This window comes from Hyperolius riggenbachi, chromosome 9, assembly GCF_040937935.1.
Source record: "Hyperolius riggenbachi isolate aHypRig1 chromosome 9, aHypRig1.pri, whole genome shotgun sequence".
Lineage (NCBI taxonomy): Eukaryota > Metazoa > Chordata > Amphibia > Anura > Hyperoliidae > Hyperolius > Hyperolius riggenbachi.
In genome coordinates this window covers 259,585,471-259,598,243 of record NC_090654.1, presented here as the reverse complement: position 1 = coordinate 259,598,243, position 12,773 = coordinate 259,585,471, and the positions used below count along the sequence as shown (strand labels likewise).

The 12,773-nt window shown below is 43.3% G+C and overlaps 2 protein-coding genes across 6 annotated transcripts in view; both read left to right on the top strand.

The window, feature by feature from the left end:
* LGALS3 (galectin 3) overlaps positions 1 to 12,773 on the top strand; it is a 517,589-nt gene that overhangs the window by 322,929 nt on the left and 181,887 nt on the right. The gene's annotated exons all lie outside the window — the stretch shown is intronic.
* The window catches only part of DAAM1 (dishevelled associated activator of morphogenesis 1), a 319,681-nt gene that overhangs the window by 246,334 nt on the left and 60,574 nt on the right, over positions 1 to 12,773 (top strand). For all 5 annotated transcript variants that reach the window (XM_068254408.1, XM_068254407.1, XM_068254409.1 and 2 more), the window contains exons 12-16: positions 750 to 888; positions 3,569 to 3,627; positions 4,386 to 4,573; positions 5,228 to 5,521; positions 5,612 to 5,719. In XM_068254408.1, coding sequence (XP_068110509.1) covers positions 750 to 888; positions 3,569 to 3,627; positions 4,386 to 4,573; positions 5,228 to 5,521; positions 5,612 to 5,719 — 788 coding nt within the window. The remainder of the gene's footprint in view (positions 1 to 749; positions 889 to 3,568; positions 3,628 to 4,385; positions 4,574 to 5,227; positions 5,522 to 5,611; positions 5,720 to 12,773) is intronic.

Sequence of the window (12,773 nt, the reverse complement as noted above, 5' to 3'; positions counted from 1 at the left end):
GTTTTGAACAGTATATATATATATATATATATATATATATATATATATATATATATATATATATATATATATATATATATATATATATATATATATATATATATCTGGGGCACTTCTTTCCTCCTCTTACGCTGTTGTGAGATTATCACCATAAATTGTTGTGAATACCGTAGTTGTTTCGAGGGATGTAAGCCCTAGCATGAGCATTGTAGTTGTTGTTGCTTTGTAAAGAGGTTGCTATGATACATTTCACTCCAGAAAAGTACAGTTATGGTTTTTTTGTTGTTGTTTTGTTTCATCTCGTTATCAGTATTGATAACACCTATATTAGCCTTTGCTTGGCAAGAGTTATTAATAAAGTGACGGTACTTTGTGTTTAGACAGCTGTGATAAAAATCTTTCTGGTGCCGCTATTGGCCTGAGCTGTGTAATGTATCTGCAGCTCTATGTGTTGAGAGGCCTCTTAAATCATCTTATATCGTAATTTCATAGAGGCTGGTGCCCAGCTGCTGCTACCCCTATCTACTCGGCTGGCTCCGCGAGTCTCTCCCAATTACGTTTCTGCTGCATCACTCGTATTTATAGAACAGTCTGTTTCACCACAATTGATTATTTTTGTTTCTTCCAAGAACAAGATAACGTATCTAAAGCTTTGTATGTAGAAGGCCACGTCCTTGCTTACTCTGTATGAATTTTATTCATTCTTCAAATGTTTGTTTCGTTTTTTTTTTTTTTTTTTTTCCTTTTAGACAAAAGAAGCGGCAACACTGTGCATTACTGGTTACTTCTGGACCGGATAGTCCAGCAGATTGTCATCCAGAATGACAGAGGACAAGATCCGGACATCTCCCCACTGGAGAATTTCAATGTTAGGAACGTTGTTCGAATGTAAGCAGATATTTTCCTTATTGTTTATATGGGTAATTAAAGAGTACCTACATTATAAATTACAGTTTGCTTTAAACCTAATAAATTGCCAAGATATATAAAATCACACATAATAAAGTATGATTTTCTCACCCCCCGGGTCTGCATTCCACATATGGTCTTGAAATCCCTGCTCCCAGTGTGAAATTGGGCCAGGGTGATTTTGATTTCTTTACAAACCATAGATGCTGGGGGATTGATGTCATAACTCCACTCCCCCATGTCCATGTGATCTAATCCAGGCAGGCAGACAAACATCTGAAATAAGAATTATAGCAAACAGACGGGATAAGACAGGCTGCATCAGTTCTCCTGTTTCTCCTCTCTGTTACACACTGCGAAAAGAGAAGTAATTTCATCCAGGCAGACAGAGAGCAAGGGAGGGAGAGGCAGAGGAGGGAACCAGGCTGGAGGGGTGGACATTATGCTGAGGGTGTATTTTATGAAGGCTTCAACATGAGGAGAAATAAGAAAGTGCTACTACAGATATAAATGTGAGTGTTCTATCCACTACGATGTACCAGATGTAAACTTTACATGTTAATCTAACTGTACACAGTACATAGAATAAATATATGTATTTCCATTCCTTTTTTTGGCTGGAGGTGCTCTTTAAGGAAGAATCAGTCAATAAAGTGTACCCCATGGGACATGTTGACATAAGATAAACAGTGTATGTAGAAGGCCAAACATATTAATAACCAGGCTGTTTTACTTGTTTTATTTTGCTGTCTAAAAGAGTTAATTTTGAGGCATGGAAGTGACAGCTTCTGTCTTATCAGTACTTTGTCGGGAATATAGTAAAAATCACTGATAAGCAAATTACAGCCATACAAGTTTTCTTGGCAAAATACAACTTCTGAGGGCAGGGGAGAGATAGAAAAAGGTCAATAGTTCATGTATTTTCACTCAGGGACACTTAATAGGCTGCCAATGTGCAGAGACAAGAAAACATTCAATCTACTTTATAAATGTCCAAATATAAAATAAAACCATGGGAATACCTTAAAAAGTCATTTTTAAGAGTAGGAGGATAAATACAATTGTTTATCTCATCAATTTATTTTTACCTCGGGTTCACTTTAAAGAGTTGGTGAACTTAAACCTTAAGAGGAAGAGGAAATAAGATTTTAGCCTAAAATATAAATTGAGCCCGCCCCTTCATACTTCATTAATCTGCTCCTATTGGCCATCTGTTACCATCTCCAGTCATGTGATGTTAGTGAAGAGATTATTATCCGGTTAGCTTAGTGATCTACAAACATAAAAAAGTCAAAACAAACAACTCCATAAGTTAACCTCTTCCAGATGGCCGTAGTTGAAATCTATGCCCTGTTTGTGACTGCCTGTTTCTGCCAGGGTGTAGATTTCAACTTTCCCATTTCTGGGTTCATGCCGATACTGTAGCGTAGCACCCTGACAGGCAGAGCTCCGAATCTCGGTCAATTTTATTGGCTCCTGACCTTGTGATTACTGTGAGCCAATCGCAGTAATCACTGTTTACTAAAGGGAAAGGATGGCTCTGGTCCTTCAGAGGACATAACCGTCCAGTCCCAAAGGAGTTAAGTTGTAGTAAAGAGGAATGACACTGGTAGTAAATATTGAACCCATGAAGGTGCTAAAGCTTCTGAATGTTTCAGTAGCACCATTGGGGCCATAATCTGGAAGTGGAAAGAACAAATTTCACCATAAACTGTGCTCCTCTCAAGATTTCTGACATAGGAACCAAAAGAATTTTCAAAGGGCTATGAAAGAACTGAAGATCAGAGTTCATAGAAGTCCTCCCCAGAACCTTCAAAATTAAACACGTTTGTGTGTAAGAATGGGCCTAAATCACACCCGAGCAATGCTCGCTCGTGCCAGAGAACCACCAGGTTTACTAGAAATGGCCACATGGTCCAACCACTTAGTGTTATCACACCTTCAAGATAATCTATTCTTCAAATCTACCACTAGAACCTATGCAAGCCCGCAGAAGCTTTAATCACGCTCCCTTAGCTATCTCATTATAGTGGACACACTGTTTATAGTGTTTACCAACAACCAGTTAGGATTGTCCCACCCATATCTTGTTTGGTTCCCATCAGTGGTATGCAGTTTACGGTGTGGGAATCCATTATCTATATGAAATGTACAGGCTGTTGATTCTAGATCCTCCAAGAATCAGGAATATGTGGGCAAATTGGAAATGCCAAGCAGTACATTCGAGGTGGGGATTTGATGGGTTTCCTGTGGGTCACAGAAACAGTTTTTGGTGGTCTGTGACTTCGCTGGAATGTAACATGGAAGCTCTAAGACGGTTTGTGCTATATCAGTCAGTTTTTCATTTTTCTGTTGTGTCCCTTTATGAAAACTATTTTGACAAAGCATATACAGAGGGTGGGATGCCTGACGATTGTCAAAAGTGACTATATTCACCCTTAAAGGGCAATTTTAGTCTTAATAAAGATAGCCAGGAACCAAAATGGAGCCCTTCTCACATGAGTGAAGCTGCATAGCTTCACTCAAGTGAAAAGGGCTCCATTTTGGTTCCTGGCTATCTTTATTAAGGCACATAAAAATTGCCCTTTAAGGGTGAATAAAGTCATTCATTGGCTGTTGTAATGTCTCATAATCCATAGCATTCCTTTAATGTTCGCAGGCTGGTTAATGAGAATGAAGTCAAGCAGTGGAAGGAACAAGCTGAGAAGATGAGGAAAGGTACTTCACTTTCTGAGACATTTGTTATGAGTCAAAACAATTTACTGAAAGGTTCCCAGGGGGCAACCTCCACCTACGTTTTACATTATTATGGATGCCGATGGGTTGAAATTTCTGTTTCTAATATCTTCCAGAAGCTCTGCTATTAAGATACAGATTTCCCAGCTCTGCACTCCAGTCACAGCTGTTATAGGGTTATCAATCATAGGTGACCAGTAGAGCATCAGATGTCCAAGGGTGATCATGCTATCTGTACATGCAAAATTGGCACCAGAAATAGAAATGACTGATATTCTGATATTGGGCACTGGTAATTCCAATAATAAAATATTGGAAAATTTTACCATGATTTTACTACCCTTAAACCCAATCCTATTCTCACACGAGCCCTCTCTCTACTGCTGCCTAATCCTAATTGACCACCACCCCCGCCGCCAATGCCTAACCCTATTCCCTAACTGATGCCTAAACCTGACTTAAGACAAGTCTGTTATGGATGGCAGACTTTTATAATGGGGTGCATACCAAAATAATGTTGTGAAACTCTGTGCCAGGAGCTCCTCAGATGGGCAACATTGGTTTCTGGGTGGAAACAAATGTCATTGGGAAACTTCCTGTGGTGCTACAGCATCACTTGAGTCGTGGTTGTTCTAAAGAAAAACTGATATAGGAATTATAATTGTAAATTGCACCTGATGTTGCAAAGTGTTAAACTAATGGGTCCTTCTGGCCTTCAACACATCTCTCTCCCATTCCAGAACATCAAGAGCTCCAGCAAAAACTGGAGAAAAAAGAGCGAGAGTGCGATGCCAAGACCCAGGAGAAGGAGGAGATGATGGAGACTCTCAACAAAATGAAAGAGAAGCTGGAAAAGGAATCCACTGAAAACAAACAGGTCAAACAGCAGGTGTTGGATCTCACTGCACAAATACAGGAGCTCAACAAGGTAAGAGACCATCACGGTGCTATCCTGTAACTCGTTATTTCTTAACCTTTCAATAATGTGACAGACTCCTCTATTGATCAACATTAAATGTTTTGTTCGACTACAGGGTAATGTTTGTTACAGCAGACCTGAAGCATGTTAAAATAAAGACTGTGATACGTACCTAAGAAGAGGAAGGCTCTGCCCCACTTTTAAAATTCACGCCTTCGGAACTTCTCGGCAAGCTTCAGAAGCACTTAAGTCCCTGAGTGCTTCTGAAGATGGGCACATGCGGACTGTGCATTCGCGAGCCTGGATAAGCATGTGCACAGTACGGATCCGCTCATCTTTGGAAGTACCTGGGAACGTGAGAACTTCTGAAGACTGCCTGAGGAGTCCGAAAAGTTAATCAACTGAGGTGGTCGAATCATTTCAGGAGGGGATTAGTGAAAACTGGAGCAAGGGTGGATGAGTCGGCCAGAGGAATTAATCAGGATCTGTGGTTCACACAGCTTAACCCTGATCGATTGGTCTAAGCTACCGTTCCTGTTTTGTTCCAGTTTTCCTTGCACTGGTCTCAGCTTTGGTGCTCTTTGTCGAAATAAATGCAATTATGTATTGTTCAGCGTGTTACTGATGCAACTGTTTTCTACTTCTTTTGTCATTGAATCGTAGAGGGCAGTCTGCGCTCCTCCGCCTTGTGGGCCACCCCCTCCTCCTGGTGCTCCAGGTGGGCCAACGTCTCTGCCTCTTGGAGGTATGATTCTTCCACCACCACCTCCTCCACCACTCCCTGGAATGGCTCCGCCGCCACCACCCCCTCCACCTCCTGGAGGCCCTCCTCCACCCCCAGGACTACCTCTTTTTGGGGCACCACCTGGGGCACCGCTAGGTCCAGCTCCAAAGCAGAAAAATATTCCTCAGCCAAAGAACCCCCTCAAATCCTTCAACTGGTCTAAACTGGCAGAGGTAAGTGTCTTGGTCTTTCTAGTCTCCTTGAATTTCCTGGTACAAAATTTTGTGTTCGTCATATTTATTTGCCGACATTCTGTTAAACAGAACAAGTTGGAGGGGACCGTCTGGGTCGATCTTGATGACAGTAAAGTGTTCAAAATTTTAGATCTAGAAGATATCGAGCGGACCTTCTCTGCTTACCAAAGACAGCAGGTATTTCAGTCTTGTTGGTCAAGTTGTATTATTTTAGTCTGTTTATCAAGAGGGTAGCGGAACCTAGAGGCGATATAGTAATTGCACTTTATTTTAAGAAAGGGGAGGTTAGTTGAAGTCCACCCACACCATCTATTTCAGATTCCCAGCGGTTAAATTACTTTTGAAAGCGTTAATCAATTGATACTTAAGTCTGCTTCAATTGTTGAAAAATGGAACCTGATTACTATTACGGTGCACTTGCTTTATTTATTGTGCCCCATTTTATACTATTGACAGGTGCAAACTGAAAAGCCACCCGTTCAGTGTGGCTTGGAGTGGCATGCATGAACTCCAGACTATTTCCTCTGTAACACAGTCCAGCCTGCATCCATGTATTGATCTGAGACATATCTATGCGCTTTGAGTCCTACAGGAGAAAAGCGCTTTACAAATATTATTGTATTGTATAGAAACACATTATTTCTTTCCAGAGGTACTGCTTCTGCATTTGAAGCATGAGGTTATGAATTTGACTCTTGGGTTTAAAAAAAACAAACACATCGGTACTCAAAGCATGGATGTTAAATATAGCAAAAATAAAAATAGCCTTATAAAACATGCCTTGATTTCACTTAAAATGAGACCTGCCGCTTAATGGCCGCAGAAAGCTGATGAAGCCCAGGGGACACAGAAAAACCTTGCAGTCCTTTATCTTCATCCACCCATAACTGAAATGGTAGTGGTTGTGGACTGAACTTTTAAACTTGTTTGTGTTGTTTTGCTTCTATTGCTTGTATTTTGGGGGCATTTGTTTTTTTAGGTATATAAGTGCCCTGTGTAAAGCTAAAGGAAAGAGTTAAGACTAACGATGCCCCACACTGACCAATCCGATATTAAAGAGGAACTGTAGTGAAAATAACATAATAAATAACATTTCTTATTGTTTACAATATTCATTTATAGAATATTTAGTCAGTGTTTGTTCATTGTAAAATCGTTTGTCTCAGATTTACACTCTGAAATGTATCATTTGTGGGGACATCTTTAGTGCTGCCAAGCGATCAGTACGGGATGTTCGTTATTTCCTACAAAGCAATGAGGTTCACAGACAGGAACCTGTCAGGACCATGGTCATGACATCACACTGTGGGAGGGGTTTCACCACAATATCAGCCATACAGAGCCCCCTGATGAACTATTCCAGAAAAGGTAAAGATTTCTCGTGGGAAAGGGGGTTTCAGTTACTGATTGGGATGAAGTTCAATCTTTGGTTAAAGTTCATCTGTCATCAGGCAAAAACAGTGTGCGTCCCCATGAAGGCCTGCAGTAGATTCCACGGCCCTGGAGAGGTGATGACTGAAAAATACACTGCTTAGTCCAGCAGGGTATAAATGCACTACAGCCAAAACCCATCTCCATCTACACATTTAAGTACTCCTTCAGGTAGCTGAGCAAAGTGCCCAAATGTTACCTTGTTTGTTTGTTGCAACTGCAACCAAAATACCGCTTTGGAAATTTGATCATTTGACCTTAACTGGCAGAGCTGAAGATGTTAAAGAGTAACGTTAACCCAGTATTGAGTTTCATCCCAGTCTGTAGCTAATACCCCCTATACCTCGAGAAATCTTTACCTTTTCTCAAAGAGATCATCAGGGGGGTCTGTCTGGCTGATATTGTGGTGAAACCCCTCCCACAGGGTAATGTCATGACCATGGTCCTGACAGTTTGCTGTCTGTGAACCTCGTTGCATTGTGGGAAATAATGGCTTTTTCCAATTGCCAAGCAAGCAGTATCTCCCTCCTTTGCATTGAACTCTCAGTAAACAAACATTCAGCAGAGATCACCTGGCAGAAGTAAAGATGTCGCCACCTGTTACAAATTTCAGAATGTAAATCAGGGATTTAAAGCAGAAGAATTTTACAATGAGCAAACCCTGGCTGAATAATTTAAAACTACTATTATAAACCGGGAACAAAATCCATGCTAAAGGTCCCAATCTAACATTATAGAAAGTCACAGCCAAAGTTGAGTTCTTTCAGTAAGAAACTCCTCTTCATATGTGTATTGTATACTTCAGTGCAGACACAAATTCCGCCTCAACTTCAGATATGATTACCAGATCATATCAGCCCCATTATAAGGTCTCATCAGGCTCAGAACCTGGCTCTCTCTTTGCCGATTTCCTTTCTTCTCTCAAGTCTGCATCACCTATATGCTTGGCTCCAAAGGTTAATTCAAAGTAGTGCCACAAACTGGTGGCCCCTGAGGAAGCTTATTGTAAGCGAAACCGGTTGGGCGTAGCAGACGTATGGTGGTGGACAGCGCCCTGTGGCCCAACACCATTTACATCTTCTGGTTCGTCTAAAAAGGTTTAGGTGGCCATACATCTGTAGACTTGGCAGCCGATTGAATCTAATGAAAATCTGTGCCGCCAAAAACATGCCCAATCAACAGTTCGACCAATTTCGGGCCAAATTGGCCACATGTATCAATCAGACAGGCTGGAAAATATAGGGCGTGCTCAATCGGGTGCATGGTGGTAACGGCGTACAATAATCACAAATGTGAAGGAAACCCCAGCTGCGGCCCCCCAAATGTACACGTACCTCCCCGCAGCCCTTGAAGTAATACTTTACCTGTCCGCCGCTGTGTCCGCACTCTTCTTCCTCATCCGGCCCACATGTGGTTGCCAGCGTATACCTCCTGGGGTGCGTTTGCCGTTGCTAAGAGGTATTTCTCTTTTCATTTTAAAACTTATGACACAACTTGTACTTGTGATGTACGCTTAAAGAGGAACTTCAGCCTAAACAAACATACTGTCATTAAGTTACATTAGTTATGTTAATTAAAATAGGTAATATAATCTCTTACCCACCCTGTTTTAAAAGAACAGGCAAATGATTGATTTCATGAGGGCAGCCATCTTTTTGGTTGAAAGGAGGTGACAGGGAGCATGAGACACAGTTCCAACTGTCCTGTGTCCTGAGCACCTCTCCCAGTTGCTAGGCAACGTGAATAACAAAATAGGAAATCCCATCATACTCTGCACAGCATCAGGGAAAAAAAGCCCAGGCTTTTTTTCTTTGATGGGTGCTGCTAAAAATGATGCTTTGGTAAGAAAAACAAAGTTGTGATGCTGTGAAACTGTTAAAGAAACACCAAACCTTTTCAGTTCTGCTGAGTAGATTTTTAGTCCGGAGGTTCACTTTAAGAGCAGAGGGAGAGCACGCTATGGTTCTGTTCTGAGCCTGGCTAATGAGACCTTATAATTTGTGTCTGATATGATCTAGTAAGTGTTACTATTATCTGGTGTGGTGGTGGTTGGTTTTCTGTCTGCGCTGAAGTATACGATACAAATATAGATGAATATTGTTAAATAAGCAATTTTATCAATTACCTTACTTTTACTATACTTCCTCTTTAACCTCCTTGGCGGTAAAGGGGTAAGCCCCCGGAGGGTGCCGCTCAGGCCCTGCTGGGCCGATTTGTTTAATTTTTTTTTTTTGCTGGCCGCAGCTAGCACTTTGCTAGCTGCGCCAGCACACTGATCGCCGCCGCCCCGCGCACGATCGACGCTATCCGTCGCGCCGCACGGCCCCCCCCCCCCCCCAGACCCCGTGCGCGGCCTGGCCAATCAGTGCCAGGCAGCGCCGAGGGGTGGCCCGGGACTCCCAATGACGTCCCGACGTCAGTGACGTCATCCCGCCCCGTCGCCATGGCGACAGGGAAGCCCTCCAGGAAATCCCGTTCTTTGAACGGGATTTCCTGATCGGAGATTGCCGAAGGCGATCAAAGAGGGCCCTGGGCTCGCTACATGATATAGGAAAAAAAAAATTAAAAAAAACTGCTGCGCTCCCTCCTGGCGGATTTTTTTATACCGCCAGGAGGGTTAACAATGGGCAGGGCTGCTCTTTCTTGGCTCAGCATAGTGCTGTTAAGATGGCAAGGGGGCGGGACACTGACAGAGCTCTCTGATAGGATTGCTTCATTTAGCTGTAGGAGTCAGTGGTCCAGGAAGTGTCAGGTGAAGGGACTTATGATGAGGTGTTCTTTATTAACATTAAAGGGAACCTTAACTGAGCGGTATATGGATGTTTCCTTTTAAACAATACCAGATGCTTGTCAGGGGCTGAATCACACACCTGAAACCAGCATGCAGTTAATCCAGTCTGACTTCAGTCGGAGCATCTGATCTGCATGCTTGTTCAGGGGCAGTGGCTAAAAATATTAGAGACACCGGATCAGCAGGAGAGTCAGGCAACTGGTAATATTTTAAAAGGAAACATCAATTTCCTTCTCAGTTTAGGTTCCCTTTAAATAAAATAATTTTTTTTAACCAAAAATAATAAAAAGCAACAGTTTTTGCAGCATATGAGAAGAAAATGCTGCATTATTGCCAGTGCTGATGAGGTAGGATGAACGCCCATGGATCTGCACAAAACATCTATATACAGTGGAACAAATGCTTTTCTCTGCCTTGTCCCGTCAGACCGAATGAGATCAGAGTAATGTTTTGCTGTAGTGAGTGGCTTTACTTTATAGTCTCTTTCAGAATATTTGAGAAAAAAAAATATTAAAGATTTAAAATAAACATAAGAAAAAAAGAACTTTACCCTTTTTTTTTTTTTTGCATTAAATACATTTGAAATACCTGTTGCAGCAGATCAGATCTCCTTGCCATGGACTAACAGGACTCTGTTGGATCTAACTATTTACATACATGGGCGTAACAATCACCCCTGCGACCCCTGCCATTGCAGATTAGCCCAGAGGCTTTGGGAGCCCCTCCTCCTCCCTCTCCCCAACCACAAGTGCAGGCAATTAGCAAAAAATCTCCCCGTTTGCTCACAAAAACCATCCCTGCCCCCTCCCCATCCCTGCCCCCTGCCCCCTCCTATCCAGAGTAGCGGATCAGTTTATTTCGGTGCGCGGCTCTGAGAGCCGAAACTGGGCGCCGTCATAGCAGCAATGCTATAATGCGCGCCCCGCATATCGGTAATTCGGGGTTCTGGCAGCCACCTCGAATTACATCTCCCTCCGAGTTGCGACAACACGGAGGGGGAATAGTATTTAACGCTGCCTCGGAGTTTAATGGCAGTGGGGAAAGCCATAATTCGGCTCTCCCCGCGCCGAACTGAGTGCCGCCGACCTAATATTCACCCGCAGAGTAGCGGGAGCATATGTAATTTTTTTCCTGCTTCTAGATGCTGCTTTACAGCAGAACACTCTCTGCTGCTATTTGCCGCTTCCCAATCCGTGGGGTTCAGGGACCAAGGGGGCCCCATGCTATCATTTTTGTAGCGGGGCCCTATCAAGTCTAGTTACGCCATTGTTTACTTAATCATCAAAGTAACATAGTCTGCGTATCTGGATGGAGGGTATGACTGATCTCTTCACTGAACCTTTATTTCCTGGAAACTGACGGCCCATCACAGCTGTGTGGTGTTAGTGTGGGACACGTGGTTAAATGGGGAGGCTAAATGCCCCCATTCTTAGCTACATGGACTATACCACTGCGATCCCTAAATTACTTGCATTCTCTCTGAGGAGAGGGGGAGAAGGAAGTAAAGAAGTTCTTTATGTTGGTGGTGAGGAGATGGAAACCTGTGAACTGCTGCAACAGTTATTTTCCTGTGAACTGCTGCAACGGGTATTTTCCTGTGAACTGCTGCAACGGGTATTTTCCTGTGAACTGCTGCAACGGGTATTTTCCTGTGAACTGTTGCAACGGGTATTTTCCTGTGAACTGTTGCAACGGGTATTTTCCTGTGAACTGCTGCAACGGGTATTTTCCTAACTAAAATTCTGGACAACCCCTTTGATGACCTTTGATTTGAAGAAAGGTGATACTTGCCTCTCCATGAAGTTTGCTTCTGGTTCCTGTTGGCCTGCTTTTTGTTTTTCACCAAGTCCCCTGTCCCCTGACACTACTGTCACAGCAGTGACTATGCCCCAGTGCCCTTATCCAAGATGGCCACCAGTACCGTGGCTTCCAGTACTCAGCATTATGGTAAGATACGGGCGATGCTTTTATAGACGGAACAGCTAGCTGGTTGCCAGTGCTGAAACCAGATGTAGCAAGATGGGCATACGTCACTGGATGGGGGCACTCGCTGCATTTTTCACCACTGCACCCCAGGGGACAAGGTACGGGAAACCGATAGGAGGCGGACCGGAACCAGATATTGCCTTCCTGGGAGTGGGAGTATTGCCTTTTCTATCCACAGTTGACTTTATATTTTGCATGCAGATGGGCTTTGGGGCCCTTTTCCACTAGGTAACCCAATCGCAAGTACGATAATGTTACCTTCAATTTTCATTGACACGGTTGTGCCGCGATACATTCGTTATGGGTGCAACCACACCAAAAATCGTGTATTCCAGTGATTCAGGACAAAACTAATTACGGTAGTGGAAAAACAACACTGCAATTTACTAGTTACCCTCCTTGGCAGTTATCACGAGTTAGACTCGGGGTTGAAAAAAACAGCCAGGAGCGGTAACCCCGAGCATAACTCATGGTAGCCCCCAGCAGGACTGTGCAGAGCATAGCGCGCAGAGGGCATTTTTACTCACCTCCCGGGGGATCCAGACACCAGCAGCCATTCTCCTTCCTGTCCTCCGAGTGTCTGCATTCCTCGGGTGAGATCACGGTTTGTCGTCATGACAACAGACGGCGACCTCACTACAGGGTTACAGCACCACCCGGAGGACTCAGGGAGAACTGCAGCGCTGGAGCCCAGGGAGGTGAGTAAGTGCTGGGCTGCTGCAGATCTCTCTGCAGTGTGATTTTTTTTTTCTTCCAGGTTCTAGGGTCTAAAAGCATGCCCCAAAAAAATTGCACCGCTATTAGACCCTAAAATTTGGAAAGAATCAGGCTGCTAGGGGGGGTTAATCCCGGTGCTGTTGCGATCTGCGATCTGTAAAATGCTCACTATTGGCTTTTTCGCAGATGATTAATTACAGCGTAGTGGAAGAGGGCCCTTAATTAGAAAACGCAAAGAGCAGTGATTATATGCAATCCCCTATGGCAGCCAATCAGATTCCCCAGTACTGGACTCTGATCAGCATA